This window comes from Dermacentor silvarum, chromosome 1 (assembly GCF_013339745.2).
Source record: "Dermacentor silvarum isolate Dsil-2018 chromosome 1, BIME_Dsil_1.4, whole genome shotgun sequence".
Classification (NCBI taxonomy): Eukaryota; Metazoa; Arthropoda; class Arachnida; order Ixodida; family Ixodidae; genus Dermacentor; species Dermacentor silvarum.
In genome coordinates, this window is record NC_051154.1 from 443,810,624 (window position 1) to 443,826,350 (window position 15,727).

General features: G+C 46.1%; 1 protein-coding gene across 1 annotated transcript in view; it reads left to right on the forward strand.

Moving 5' to 3' along the window:
• Positions 1-2,582: 2,582 nt before the first annotated feature.
• The window catches only part of LOC119448983 (uncharacterized), a 91,576-nt gene continuing 78,431 nt past the window's right edge, over positions 2,583-15,727 (forward strand). The window contains exon 1 of the mRNA XM_037712187.2: positions 2,583-2,839. Coding sequence (XP_037568115.2) covers positions 2,719-2,839 — 121 coding nt within the window. The 5' untranslated portion in view covers positions 2,583-2,718. The remainder of the gene's footprint in view (positions 2,840-15,727) is intronic.

The window sequence follows — 15,727 nt, forward strand, 5'->3', positions numbered from 1 at the left end:
AAACAAAAACAAAAAGACTTGCGGCAAATTACGCGTTAAAGACTACAAGAAGGTTCGCGCTTATTTATAAGTACTTCCACGTGCTAGATGAAACTGAAGTGCTGCGTCTTCTAAATACACGTGCGAGACACGCACAGCCATAGACATACCATTATATAATACGTCGAAGAGAAAGGAAATCTGTAGAGTATACCATTACTAAAAGCGATCCGTGCAGCCCGTTTCTAAGGTGCAGTACTCTCTATGTGTGTGCGGGAACAACCATCCGGCGATTTCTAAAATCAGCTGATGTAGACTGCAGAATAACCTGTATCTAACCTGACACAGTGTCAAAATGTTTTTATTCAGACTGTGATAAAAACTGAGTAAGGCAACGCGTTTTGATGATCGGGCAAAGTCGTATTTCCTATTCAGGATTGATCCGTTTCTGCAATTCAGAATACATCGACGCATTGATTGTGCCTTTGACACGTTCATACATCGGCAACGCTTGGAGTAGTCCTACGTGTCGTATTTCCTACATAGGATGAAGAAATCGTCGGCTGTTTGCAGATGCTCCGGATCTGATACGTCCCGGATGCCTCTGTGGCTCATCGAGTGTCCGCAGTACGACTGGCAGCGAGAGATCCTGAGCAGTCGCTTCAACCGGCTGGATAGGCGTCTATTATCGTTTGACAAGGCTATTGGTCCCTGGACGGGTCCAGACAAACAGCCCCGCTATCACAGCACCTCACAACTTTCTGATAGTGACTTTATGCAGTCTCATTGGAAAACGACAGCATCCTAGCTCAGCATCCTACTTGTTGCATGTTGATGGGATGTTGTAATAATATGAGCACGTATTATCAAAAATCGACAGTTTCGAAGCACTGACTGCGATAGCAAGGTATAGCATTGCGTTTGAACTTCTCGGACGCTGTTCTAACTGTACTCGTGTCCTACTAACGCGAACGCGATATACGCGGGGGTGCCAAATTTCAGGCAGCCTAAAAATCTTTACCACACCGTGCAGGGCCTGTAATGACACAGCACAGGCTCCACTACGCTGTTCGTAAAGACCCGCGCCAGTAAAATTGCATCACTTTCAGGTTTGAGCTCTGATATTGTTTTGTACTTTTGATATTTAATACTCTGAGAAGATTTAAGGTAAAATGCATGCGCTGCGAGTGTTATCGCTCATGCCATTTGTTTGTGGACTGCCATTCTGAAAATTCTGAGGAATAACTTAGTCAAGAATGTAAGGGCTGGTATGAGCAACATTAGTGATAGAGTAGTGTAGCAACAGAGCCCGCATGTACAGCATGGCATGGCGTATAACATACATATACGTAAAGATATGCAAAGCCTTATGACGACGGCGACGACGGCTGCATAAGCTCACTTGGAGTGTGCACATAGTTGTTATCGCAACACAACACTCTAACGATAAAGTTGTCTCTAAAACGAAACTCCACCCAATACTGATGTTGGACATATTATTGACGGTGGCCTACCAACATAAAAGAGCACCTACGAACGAAAGTACTTGTGAGTTCCCCTCCTTTTCGTTTTGTTTTTGAAGCCGTAACTGTAATAGTCTTTTCTGATAACGCATGCTATCTGACTTGACATTTGCGTGTTGCCAATACAGCGCGCTATGACTATGCATGTTGTATAGAAGGCTGCACCTAATCTAGGTGATGCTCTATTCCTCCACTATTTTATGTATTTCTGCCTTTTGTTTGATTCGTTTTTATTGAGCTAGCAATTTTATGGACATTTTCAGAACGTCCATGATCCGCGCAGTCTTCTCGCGCACGCAAAAGGTGTGCACGCGCTAGGAGGACGAGGGGAGGGAGGGACAGGTTAGTGCGTTTCTCCTTTTGTACTCCGAGAATCTGGGGTGGGTGCAAAGGTTGACAAAGCGAAATAGTTGAAGGTATCATGTGCGCTGTGTACTCACTCGCCTAGTTCGCGTTGAAGCAAGAGGGCCCGCAGGAAGGGCAGTTCACTCGCCGCTGCTGCCGCTCTTCATCAGTTCATCGTCCTGATAGCAAGGGTCTGCGGTCATTAAGTGATATGTGTTTATGTTTGTCTGTGCGCCTGTAACACCATGCTTTTTAATTTAGTTAGTAAGCAAATGTTTAAAACAGTTTATACGGCCGATAAAACTTATATCCCTAATCATTCGTATAGCTGCTACCGCAATCAATGCTTCGCCTTTCGAGCGAGACTGCCACTTTTCCCCTGCATTCGTTTATAAATCAAGTATATATTTAGTGATTGGAGTAGCCGGCCACTGTCTCGTCCTTAGCTGAACAACGCAGTCGCATTTATTCGCGTCATATAGCTCAAAGGACCAATTTTATTTAGCATGGCACTCGCGTAAGACTGTCTTCCTCCCTTTGCACGGAATACGCAGTCTTAAATTTCATATGGGTACTTCGCGATTACTCGCCTTATTTTTATCTCAACTGTATGCTCGAAATTGGATACACTTGCGTTATCTCGGTCTGCTTCGGAAACACCGGCTTCCTCAAGATGGTGGCCAGAATGACAGAGCTGCTCTTACTCGAGCGATACTATTTTATCGCGCGCGTGTTCAGACTGCGAAATCTTTTCGTTTAGGTCAGAGATGTGGTTCGCGATGCAAGAGTTTTTTTTAAGTTGTTATTTTTGCCTTTCCTTGGCCTCGACTTACTCTTAGTTTCGCATTTGCCGTATATCAGAGCTGGCGCAATGACCGAGCCGCGGCAGTGTTTGCAATCTTTCTCCGCGAACAGACGTGAAAACGATTACGGCAACAGCACGATGAGGACGGTTTGCGTGGTTTTGCTGGTGCTCTTTCTCGACTCAACAAGTGAGTACACGGGCCAGTGGGTGCATGTGTTATGCATTCTCTGTTAATTTCAGCGCCTCGTGAAATTACTGCCGTGACGGAGACAAAAAACATAACAGGTAACCACGCGTCATAATTATTTAGGCCCTCTTCAATATTTTCCCTTAGTAGGCAGCAATTCATGTTTTTAGGACAACTGCTAGGCCAAAAATAAAAACGAAATTTCCTGTTTTGTAGCATATATAGGTTTAACTTGTTTTAAAGTCGCCTGATTAACAATAAATTAGCGATGCGAGCCTAAGTGTTATTTTCCAGAAAAAACGATAATTTAAACTGAAGAAGAACAGTGGTTCGCACGGAATTTCAAGCGACACTATTATAAAGAGAAAACAGCTGTATGCAAAAGCTAGTCACAGTGAAACGCAAGAATATAGAATGGAGTGTGTGGAATTCGCAAAGTTATGCAAGCTAGAAATAAAGATACGTTTTTTAGCCTAGACATGCCGAAGTTTGATGAACAAGCCAAGAAAGTTCCGGAAAACAATTTACCCTGCACCTTGAAAATAACCGTCTGGTCTTACTTCTTCTTTCTAGGGTTTCGCGTGCGAAAACCAGTTCTAATTATGAGGCACGCCGTAGTGGCGGGCTCCGGATTAATGTTGACTGCTTGGAGTTGTTTTACGTGAACTACAACGCAAGCACACGGGCGCTTTTGCATTTCGCCTCCATCAAAATGCGGCCGTCGCGGCCGAGATTCGATCCCGCAACTTTGCGCTCATCAGCGCAACGCCATAGCTAACTGAGCCACCGCGGCGGTTTGTCATACTTCAGATGATATTCTTTTTTGCATGCTGCGGGTGTTGCTGATCTGTCCAATACTTATTTTTAATTTTGTTTGAAAAAGAAAAGGCGCTATGTATGGTAACACGTCCTGATGTTGCATGCGCCTGTAATTCCGCGTCTATGGCTACTGTGGTTGTAACTTCGGAACGTGTTAACTGCGAACGCCATCAATCATCTGCAAAAGATTTCAAGCCTAGGATCAGATGGCATAATAACTAAATTGCTGAAGATTACTAAACAATGCTCATCATTAATATTTGTGCTAATTCTTCAACAGTCCTTTGCCCCTACTCCCGATTACCGGAATATTGGAATGTCGCGCATGGACAACTATTTTAAAAAGTAGGATTAAACTTGTTTACTGCAGAGGCTGCGAGCTCCGTTGAGTTCTTGCCGTTGATGAAGCCATGGCTCCTGAGGGAGGCATGCATACTTGTCAGACACGCCACTGAAGCGCAAAGTGCAGTTTATTCACGAGAAGTTCACTCGTGTAGCATGCGCTAAAGAATCATGGAATACTTATGAAACCGACTTGACGCATCCAAGTGTTGATGAATGAGCGAGGGGAGCATGTCAGCTGGCTTATGATGCCTGAAGCATCGTCAACCGTAGGCAATGGAGAGTTCGTATTGTATATGGAGACACTGCTCAAAATGAGGCCAAGTTTCTACAAATGAATAGTAGCGCCATCTGTCACCACGTGGCGTGTTTCGCCGTGTTTTGACGTAGTGGTGGTTGATGGCACCAATGTTTGGTTGCTGTGACATTGCAAGCTACCTGACTGAGAACATAGACTACGCCTTTTTCTCCTAGATATCGAGAACCAATCTCAAACAGACTCCCGAGATAATACCAGAACTTTGCTTCCGAGGTGAGATAAAGCGCTACGAAAGTCTACAAAGCCATTAACTTCCGGGGGAGGGGGCAAGTACGTTAGAAATGGCTACCCGTTCGGCCTGAAACGGGCAGGCCTAGGCAGGCCAAGTGCCACCATGTCAGGCGATGGCGTAACGTTCTTTGCATCCGTCCAACAAACGTCTACGGCTGATCTCGAAAAAAATCTGCTTCTGTGGTAAAAAAGGTCACAAAACTAACGTGACAAACTACATAGAAACAAGTCGTTAACATCAATTTTATGCAGGTTATTACAACATGTCTTATCCTCTGAAACCATGCGCTACATAAGAAACAACAATTTATTTTCAAATCAGCGTGAATTTGACAGAGGACAAACCTTCTGGATTGCAACCTCTTGAACTGACTTTGGATATTCATCGTAACTTGCATCCCTTTGTACAAAATGATGCTATATCCATTGACTTTGCAAAAGCCGTTCAGCGCGTGGCTCATAAGCGCTTGATATATAAAAAATGAAACTAATAAAATTAAATCATGGTAATTAACTGCAATTAAGAGGACAATACTTCAAGCCGTTCTATTAAATATTTCCCTGGCCCAGTTGCACCACATCGAGTCTGGAGTCCCGCAGCGCTCAGTCTTACAACAAACTTTGCTTCTACTAAAAGATTGCGGAAATATAAACTTCATATTGGTATAGGCTGCCAACATAGATTTTAAAAATTAATTCTGAGATTTTAGCTGCCAAAGCAACGATCTGATTATGAGGCACGCCGTAATGGAGGACTCCGCATTAAATTTGACCACGGTGCGCAGACGTGTTTTGCATTTCGCCCACATCGAAATGCGGCAGGCGCGGCCGCGATTTGATCCCTCGACCTCGTCCTCAGCAGTGCAACGCCATGGCCTCTAAGCCACCACCGTTGGTAATTTAGACTTATTGCAGACGGCTGCTTTATATATATCGCCGAGTAGCTGAAATAACTTATTGCACCCAAAGATAAAATGATTCCGAAAATTTCACACGGTAGTAACTGGAAGACGACCAATTATGCTAGCCAGACTAAATTAATCTTATTCACTACGCGTAGTTAAATTTTATGTTGTACCTACAAAACTAATTGTGAGCCCGTCGAACCTGTGCGGTCGGCTAAATACTCAGTGGTGCATTTAACAGTTTTTTTGTGGAACATCCATATTGACACCCTTTCGAGTAACACATGAAAACTCTAGGTTTTACCCGTCGTTTCCTGGTGCACTCTTAGAGACCATTCTTGCATATAAATCCATTGCAAGATCTCAATTTTAATAAGTATCGCTAATCTGGAATCCTCAACAAGGCATACCTTTAACTAGCAAGATAAAAAAGACTTGATCTGGAGTAGTTTTATTGGTTTAGTTCTTCTTTACTTCGCTCAAATACATACCAATTGAAATATTAAACAGTTTCTCTAAAAACTAAGAGAGATACAGTAGGTCAAAATTGTTGTTGACCAGATGCTGAAATGTAAATGTATGGTTCAAAACTGGTTTCTCGCACTTGCTTTGGCAAGGTCAATGCGTGTTCTTGAGATGTACATTTATGGAGATAACAAATGTGAGCTTCCTTAAAAAAGGGAAAAAATTGCATTGGCGAGAATACGACCCACACGTGCGCTAACAAGGTAACGACGAAGCCTTCAGGTTTTGTGACCAATAGATCTGCTGCTGCTCACGCTCGACATTTCATTGAATACCACTGTGGATCAGCTACATAAATAAAGGTAAATTGAAAATCACAGACAAATATTTCGATTTGTCTAGTTTTTGTACATGCTTTTGTTCTAGAATTTAAAAAAAACGAAAACAGACTACAAAGCCGCCTAAAGAGAGAGAGAGAGAAGTCATAGGGGAAAGGCAGGGAGGTTAACCAGGCTGAGCCCGGTAGGCTACCCTGCACTGGGGAAGGGGGAGAAGGGATTGAAAGAGGAGAAGGAAGAGAGAAGTTCACAGTTCACACCTGGCACATGTACAGTCAAGCGTTCATAGCTGATTTTCATCACAGGCGGTCATACAGGCTTGTGCACTTCAAAAAACGCAGCAGCGCCTTTGTAGCCCTGTACATAGAAGACGCACGAGGCCACGGGCCCAAGATCTTCTCCTCCGTAAAAGGCCTGTCGTCTAAGTGCCCCAAAGCAGTCCGAAGGGCAATCCTCTCTTCTACGTATCTAGGACAGTCACATAAGATATGTCTGGTGGTTTCCTCAATACCACATGTGCTGCAGTTGGCACTGTCCGCCATTCCAATTAGGAATGAATAGGAGTTTGTAAAAGAAACTCCTAATCGCAGGCGGCACAGTAAGGTTTCATCATGTCGTTTAAAATCGGGTAAAAGTTGCAATTGCATCTGTGGGTCCATGGCATATAAGCGCCGGTTAGTAAACTCTGGTGTATTCCATTTTCTTAGAGTTATAGAATGGGCAAGACTGCTGAGGTGCCGCGCTGCATCCGTTCTTGAGAAAGGTATTGATATTCTTTCATATTGGGCATGTGCTTCACGGGCAGCTTTGTCGGCACATTCATTGCCAGTGATGTTACAGTGCCCTGGTAGCCACTGAAATACAATGTCGTGGCCTCTGACCACCGCTTGATGGTAGCGTAATCGTATCTCTGCTACCAATTGTTCATGTGGGCTGCGGCGCAGAGCTGATAAAAGTGACCGTAGGGCTGCCTTCGAATCACAGAATATAGCCCAATTATTTGGTGATTTTTCGTGCACATAAAGCACAGCGCTACGGAGGGCGGCAAGTTCAGACCCTGTCGATGTTGTGACGTGGCTGATCTTGAATTTCTTGCAGAATGATGCCGACGGAATAACTACTGCACCAGTAGAGCTGGTCAGAGTCGAAGATCCATCTGTATAAATGTGAATACGATCAGAGTAGGAATCATGCAGCAGATGTAGAGCAGCTTGATTCAGGGCACAAGTTGGCAAGTCGGACTTCTTTGTAACTCCCGGAATGGAGAGCCGCACTTCTGGCTGCCGGAGACACCATAAAGGACAAGGTGGTCTTGCTGCAGGCGTGAAGCCTGATGGAAGAGAAGATCGATAGGAGGTTACAATGCCTGAAAAGGTTGCATCTGGTCTACTTTCTGGGAGAGAAGCAAGGCGTTGAGACTGTAGTCGGGAAAGGTGTCGAAGATGATTTCGAAGGGTGTCTGTGGCGACATACGTTCTGATGGGATGTTCCCTGGCGATTGCAATTGTTGCAGCTGTTGAAGCGCATCGCGGTAGGCCAAGACAAGTTCTAAGTGCTTGAGCTTGCATGCTCTCAAGCACTCTGAGGTTTGTCCTCCGGGCGCTTGACAACACCGGGGTGCTGTAACGCAAGAAACCCATAAAGAGTGCTTTGTATAATTGCAGCATAGAGTACACCGATGGTCCCCATGCTTTTCCGGCGATGGCTTTGAAGAGGTGGCTGATCGAGAGGAGTCTTTTCCTTAGGTAGGATACATGAGGGCTCCAAGAGAGGTCGCGGTCAACAGTGATCCCTAAAAACCAATGGTTCTTTTTGTACAAAATAGGCTGGCCATTAATAGACACAGGATATTCGGCCATCGATTTTCGCGTAAAGGCGACTAATGCGCATTTCTCTGTTGAAACGCCGAGACCTTGTCTCTGAAGATAAGGATATGTCCTCGTTGCAGCCTGTTGTAACCTTGCACGAACTTGCGGGCGAGTTACTCCGGAAGCCCAGATGCAGATGTCATCTGCGTAAATTGACAGACTGACAGGCTGTGGCAAGGATTCCGCCAACCCAATCAGAGCCAGATTGAACAAAACTGGGCTTAAAACACCACCTTGTGGAACCCCACGGTTGGTATAGTGGTCGGTAGTTTGACCATCTTCAGTGACTACAAAGAAGCTCCTTTGGGTCAAGTAGCTACGAATCCACCGAAAAGTGCGGCCTCCGATTTCAGCAGCCACGAGTGCGTCAAGAATTGCTTCATGGGAGACATTAACATAAGCACCCCTCACGTCTAAAAATAGCGCTACAGAGATGCGTTTGGATGATTTTTGGTGTTGAATCGACGACACGAGATCAATGACGTTGTCGACCGACGAACGACCACGTCGAAAGCCTGTCATCGCGTCTGGATAAACATTGTAATGTTCAAGAAACCACTCGAGGCGCGTGAGGATCATCCTTTCCATCAACTTGCCAACGCAGCTGGCGAGAGCAATAGGCCGATAGGATTTCAGTTCAAGGGGAGACTTTCCTTGCTTTAAGATCGGTACAAGACGGCTGCGCTTCCACTCAGGGGGAACAACACCGTCACTCCATGAGACATTGAGATGATGCAGCAGGATCTCTCGTGCTTCATGATCAAGGTGGCGGAGAGCAGCATATGTTACGTTGTCGGGTCCGGGCGAAGAGGAACGCCTGCAAATGGCTAAAGCAGCCTCCATTTCTTCCATGGAGAAAAGTTCATCCATTGCCGAAACTTGCATGAGGGGAACTTCGTACAATTCAAGATCCTTTTGTAGCATTCTGTTACTGGCAATTTCCGCACAAAAGTCTTCTCCTACATCCACTTCTCGACAGCCTTGGTGGAGAGCCCGTGCCTTAAAGGGGTGGAGTTGCTGAGGAGAAGAGCGAAGGCCCTGGAGAGTTCGCCATACGCGGGAGAGTGCTTTGCGGGGGTCCAACGAGTTACAGAATGAACGCCATCGTTCGTTGTCTAATTTGTCCATGCGACGACGTATTTTCTTCTGCGTGCGCCTGGCCTCCCTAAGGTCTAGAATCGACTTTGTGCGTCTGTATCTCTTCTCGGCACGCCGACGTATTGCACGAAGCCTTTCTAGTTCAATGTCGAAGTCTGTGCGAGCAGGTGACCATGAGAAACAGCGCGTCGCAGCATGCATCGCGTCCGCAATCACAAGCTCTATGCTACGTGCAAGGCCTCTCTGGCATTCGGCGTTCACCGAGGCTTGAAATGCAGGCCAATTAATTGTTCGAGAGACCATAGGGGAAAACATATTGCTTAGACCTTTGATGGCAACGTAAGTAGGAATATGGTCACTTCCGCGCGTTTCCAAGTCAGTAAACCAGTAGACGCTCGAGGTAAGGCATCGCGACACCAAAGTAAGGTCTAGGCAGCTGCTATACGACGACCCTTTCAAGAAGGTTGGACTGCCATCGTTCAAAAGGCAGAGGTCATGGTCCGAAGCAAAAGATACAAGAGTCTGACCTCTTGAATTGGTTCTTGTACTTCCCCAAAGTGGATGATGGGCGTTGAAATCCCCTGTGATAATCCAAGGACTGGAGGTCGACGTCAAAACATTTCCAAGCCTTGTGTAGTCTAAACGGCTTGATGGGGAAATGTAGCCGGCGACGAGTGTGAAGGAGAGACTCTTCTTCTTTATGCTAAGGCACACATACTGGTTGTCGTCATGAGGAGGCACGGCCTGGGCCACGTAGGTGAGCTCTTTGCGAACATAAACGAGGACCTTGCTGATTTTGTCACAGGTGGCGGAGGTAAAAGCTTCGTATCCTGATAATCTGAGGATATTTTTCACGTTTGGTTCACAGATGACTAGCACCGGAAACCGATTGACATATACAAATTGGCGAAAATCAGAAATACGTGATATCAGGCCTCTCGCATTCCACTGAAGAATTGAGGCATTCTTGACGTCTTCTTGAAAAGGTCGCCTCTGCAGAAGTGGGCGGGCCATGTTTCTAATGTAAGCTTTCAAGTACAGGAGCGAGAGCATCCAGTACTTGTAAAGCGCATCGAGCAGTCGAAGTTTGTGCATTTCCCAAAAGCGTGCGAATCGCAGCTATTAATGACTTCAGCAGAATAACCACCTGCACTTCCTGTTCAGGCAGCTTGTCGTAAGCAAGAGGTACGTCCGATGAAGGAGACGTACGTCGCTCAAGCTCAGCAGGTGGGCGTGCATTTGGCAGTGCAGGCCAGGCAACGTCATAAGCACTTTTCTGGGCTTCTTTGTCATTCAATACGTTGCGTCTGGTCTCGCGCAAGGTCTGCTGTTTCTCAATTCGAGATGATGACGCTGCTGGACTAGATTGGCGCTGAGGGGGGTTTTTCGCGTTCTTTGGGGAACGTCTGCGGTGGCGGCGGGAGCGTCGTTTTTCACAGAAACGGCTGCTTCCCGGTGCGTAGAGCCTTCCCTTACCATCTCCTTAAGTATACTCCACTCCTTCTTGATTCGGGGGCAAGTTTTCGATGTGGCTTCATGAGATCCCTTGCAGTTTCGGCACTTAAATTCAGTTGCTTGGCAGGATTCCGTGGTATGGAACCCAGCACAGCGTGCACATACTGCAGCGTGATTACAAACACCTCTGACGTGACCCAACCGAAGGCACTTGTGGCACTGCAGAGGTTTCGGAATGAACGGCTTTACGGGGTGGCGAAAATGGCCGACCTTGACATTAGATGGTATGGTGTCGCCCTTGAAGACTATCTTCACACACCGTGAATTGCCAATCCGAGATACCTGGATGATGGTACTATCAGGAGTGGCTGTCTTGACTAGGATAGGCAAGTCTTCATTCGGTATTGCTACATCTACGTCATAGATGACGCCTATCGCTGTATCCTTGTCGACAGTAATGTGGGAGCGCACTTTGATCCCGTTCAGATCGGTTACTGTACGCAAGATGTCAAACGCGGTTGCATGCGTGACATCTACGGCGAGAATGTTCTTGCGAGTGTTAATTCTTATGTCGGTGATTTCATTGGGAGCTAATCTTTCAAGGAAGGCGGAGACAGCTTGCCTATTCAGATGCCGCAGATTGTTCGAGGATACCACCGGCATGAAGAGTATGGCGGGGGCTCGAGGACGGCTCATGTTCTGCACTGTAGATGTACTTGCAGGCGAAGGTGTCCTGAGGCTCCTCCGCTTCGCCTTGCGGCTTCGTACGGCTTCGAAGCCGTCTTCGGAGTCTTCTCCGCTGGCCGAGTAGAGTTCCGTGCTGTCACTGGCGGCATCGTCCATTTCACTGTTACGCTTCCGCGACGGCACCGCGGAACGCGAGGTCAGGTCGGGAGAGAACCGGGCAGTGTCGACGTTCATCACTGCCGGCGGGGGACCGAAGTCCCGTAGCTAAAACCGAAAAAACCGAAAATCAGCAGGAGACGGGAAAGCACCAGTCAACTAGAGACTAAGAGTCAACTAGAGACTAAGCCGCCTAATGAATCACAGAAGATTAGTAAACACATTCAAGCTTAATAAAAATTTTGATAAATTCGGCAGAGCCCATCTCACGATGAATATCGACATTGATGCGTTAGCATTGAATCAATGTTCTCTGTGTTTATGCACACCGTATTGAAACAGCTGAAATTCCTCATGTACGAGGAATGTACGCAACTGGGCTGCTTTCTCGCACTCCCCCACCGGACACGCTGCGCCAACTAGCGCCACCGGAGCGAAGTCCCCGCATGAAGCGCGTTTGAATGTATATTCAAACCAGGGTGCCGAACCGAAATATAAATAGCGGTTTGGTTCGGGTTCAGGTTTGACGCGCTCCGATTTTGTTCCAGTTCAGCTCCGGATTGGAGAAATAAGAATGTATAATGGTTCGCGAAGCGGTTCCCCAAATTGAACCGGTTGGCAAACCGGTCCGACGCAGTCCCTTTTATACTACGCCATGACGATATGCTGCATAGTACTATTGACTTGTCCGCATGGCGCATGCGCTAGTTTCAACAAGAGGAAGCAGAAATTGACGGATGACTTACACAGATTTGGGGGAATTTTCATGTACATATTAAAGAAACGTAATTAGCGAGAATCCTTGTGTCAGCATAAGGTCTGCGTAGCTTCCACACTCGTCACTTTGACAGCAGCAGAGTGAGTAAATTTTCGCTTTGCTTCAGGCTTTTACTACAGGACTCGTGGGGAGTGAACTGTGGCATGTGATTCATGGCGCCTAAGACATGGCTAATTCACATTGTATTACAAAAATTTGAAATTCAAATTTCTGGTCTGTAGTAACGAAAGAAGCCATCATTTGACATTTCGCTCAGTTTTCTGCTATATTAGAAAGCAGGTTAGGACCTAGATGCTTCAGAACGATGAACAAGGACGGTTTGTGCTGAACAATGCGTCGATGGGCAAGGGCGCACAAACAAGTCGAATAGCGCGCACATTGTGCGCCACCAATAACTCGTACAACTCGAACAGCCTTGTACTTTGCTTGGCTAAGCATCAAAGATGCTTTGAACCATGGAACTTTACAAGAGCAAATTTCGTGTGCCGTTTAGAGCAGCGGTTATCGCTCACTGAGAAGGAGTCGACATTCAATAGCGACCACATTGTTGTAGTTACAATAATCATGCAGCGGAACGCATTGATATACCTCCTCGAAGACGTCTTTTCCACTCTGTGTTTACCCAATTTATCTAGTTTTAGTAGAAGTTGACCTAAAGCCCGAATGAGTAGCGTCACCAGAAATGTTTATTCCGCGGAGCCCCTGAAACAACTTTTCGGCCGTGGAACACAACCGGCATGGGTGGCTTCAGAAGCGCAAGTGTCTCTACCGAGGAGGCCGTATATACTTACGAGCTGATACCCATTGTCTATCCCCATTCTCGCACAGAACCCAACTCGTGAGCCATAACAATCTCCTGGTAAGGTTAACCGGCGGCAGAAATAGTTGTTCGAACAATCGTGCAAACGATAGAACACGCTTTGTCTCCTCATATGCTGGCACCGTTTCGTGCCAAACCGGTAACCATCATTATTTTTTACAGCGAAGCTGTTAAAGGCTCACTCTTCGATGGTCGCGGCCTGATGTAGAAAAGAACTCATATTGGTCGCATGGTGTATGTGCGAGTGCGGCGCTCCCACTGCGGCGCATGCGCGCAGCCCTGCCGGCCTCTGCCGCCTGTGCCGCGGACTCTCTCTGGGCTCTCGCCCGCCTCTCCCCAAACAGTGTCGACAACGGCGTTTAGCCATTCCATCACGCAGACATCACATCCTGATAGTCATAATTGGAAATACATAATTCCCACCATCTCCACCCCAGTGGAAGGGCTGATAGTTTTTTTTTTCATTTCAGGTTTGGTTCGCGTTGAGGGATCTTCCCAAAATGTTGGTTTGGTTGCGGGTTCAGTTCCGCCCCAAATTGCGGCTTCGGTACGGTTTTTGATTCGGTTTTCGGTTTGGTTCGGGTTTCGTTTCGGTTACATGTCCGGATTCAAAAAGATTGCCTGTATAAGTTTACGGCATAGCTCATCCAACGAAGGCTGTAGACGTAATGTGATTAGCAATCGAGAAATGTAGTGACAGACCACATTCTTCGATGCATGTTTATTTACACGTGTTGTAGCAATTCTGAGACTTTTGTTCTTTCGGCTATATGCCACATCCTCCGATATCGTCCCACTTTGCTATGTCACTCGCTTGCCACGATCGCCATGAGGATTGATTCATCACGATGATTGTATGACGCCGACACATCGACGATGAAATGACGAAGGAGGAATGATATCGATGGAAAGACAAAGGCGTATAACGACGACGGTTTGATGACAGTGAGATCACTTGACGGCATGACAAGAACGGCATACTCACGCTTGAATGACGATAGTACAATTACAATGCAATGTGGAAGAACGATTGACGTCGATGGAACCACGAATGTTCCATCGATGACAATGGGATTGCATTACTGAAGTGATGACAGTAATAAAACGACAGCGTGACGACGACTGTGTGACGACGATGGCGTGATGACAATGTTGACGAGAGTTGGATGACACAGCTGGTATGACGGCGACAACGATGTAACGACAAGGACGGCATCACGATCCCCGAACACATACCTAGTGGCCCAAGCTACTAGACAACTTCGACCACTTAGTCACAGTAGAAGGCGTGAAGACGGCAGCGTGAGGAAACCAAACCACCAAGCTGGAAGACGATTCAACGACCACGATGGCGTTACTATGGCGGTATGCCAACGAATCCATGACTACTGTATGGCGACAATGGCGTGAAGACGACGGCATGGCGAGTGTCGGAGACAAAGTTAGAATCGGCGATGCAATGACCACGACGACATCACGACCAGGAGCACATACCTAGTGGCCCAAGCAGGAAGACAACTTCGGCCAATGGGCTAGCGTAAGAGGATAGATAGACAGACAGACGGATAGATAGATAGATAGATAGAGTCAAAACGGCTTACGTAGGCAATGAATGCTATTCGCATTAGTATATGACGCGGGTTCGACTCCACTCAGCACACTAGAAATTGAAATGATTTTTATACCGTGGTTCCGTGGATTTTTTATGTGCGTAAGCAAAACCTCAGGTCTCCTGTGAACGCACTCGTGCCACTGCTCGCGCGTCCGTCGTCGTCGTCTTCTTCCAGAGACGGCTCGTCGGTGTCCTTCGGGTATGCATTTTTAGCAGATTAGTTCATTTCTTCATTTGATATTCAGTGAATACACTCACCTTCCAAGAAACAGGAAACGTCAAGAAATTTGTTCAGCAATGGGTCGCGTCCCCATTAGACGTTAACTGATCCTATTTGACGAAAACGTGTGGCAATAGGGAAGGAAATCTGAATTATATCGCCTGTAGGCACCAGAATAATGATTTGGGGCTGGGAAATGTTCTATAATAACCTACAATTTGTAAGTTCTAAAAAAAACTGAAGCACACTGTTTAAAAATCTGTAACTCTGCACCAAATACAGATGTCGCTGTTTTGTAAACTGCATCTGTTAGAGCGTCCAAAGGAGACAAATCTGGTAAAAACGTTTACAGCTGATGAGACATGTTGCTTAAAGTGATTTTGCCAAAGTTCAACTCGCAGATTAGTGTATATTTCTGAGCGGGGCATAACACATCAGTTTTGTCTGTTTTAGATGGTTCGATAGGTGGAAGTTGCGAAATTGCGATCGTTCATAATTCCTAAGTTACAGGTTTAAACTTGATTGTTCTGTTGTTTTCATTTCACGATTTTCATAAAATTTTCTGAACTATGCATACAAAATATTCGCTCCCTGCTGTCGACAAATTTTAACTTTTCAACTTTTCTATGTAACAAATCTCGTCAAAATTGGTGGAGTTGATTCCGAGAACAACAATTTCTCCGTTACCATATATTTAGATAGAAGCTCCTTGGAGGAAACTTCTTAACCATCGTAACTTCCGCATCTATAAATAAGGGACGTTAGCGGACGTTTG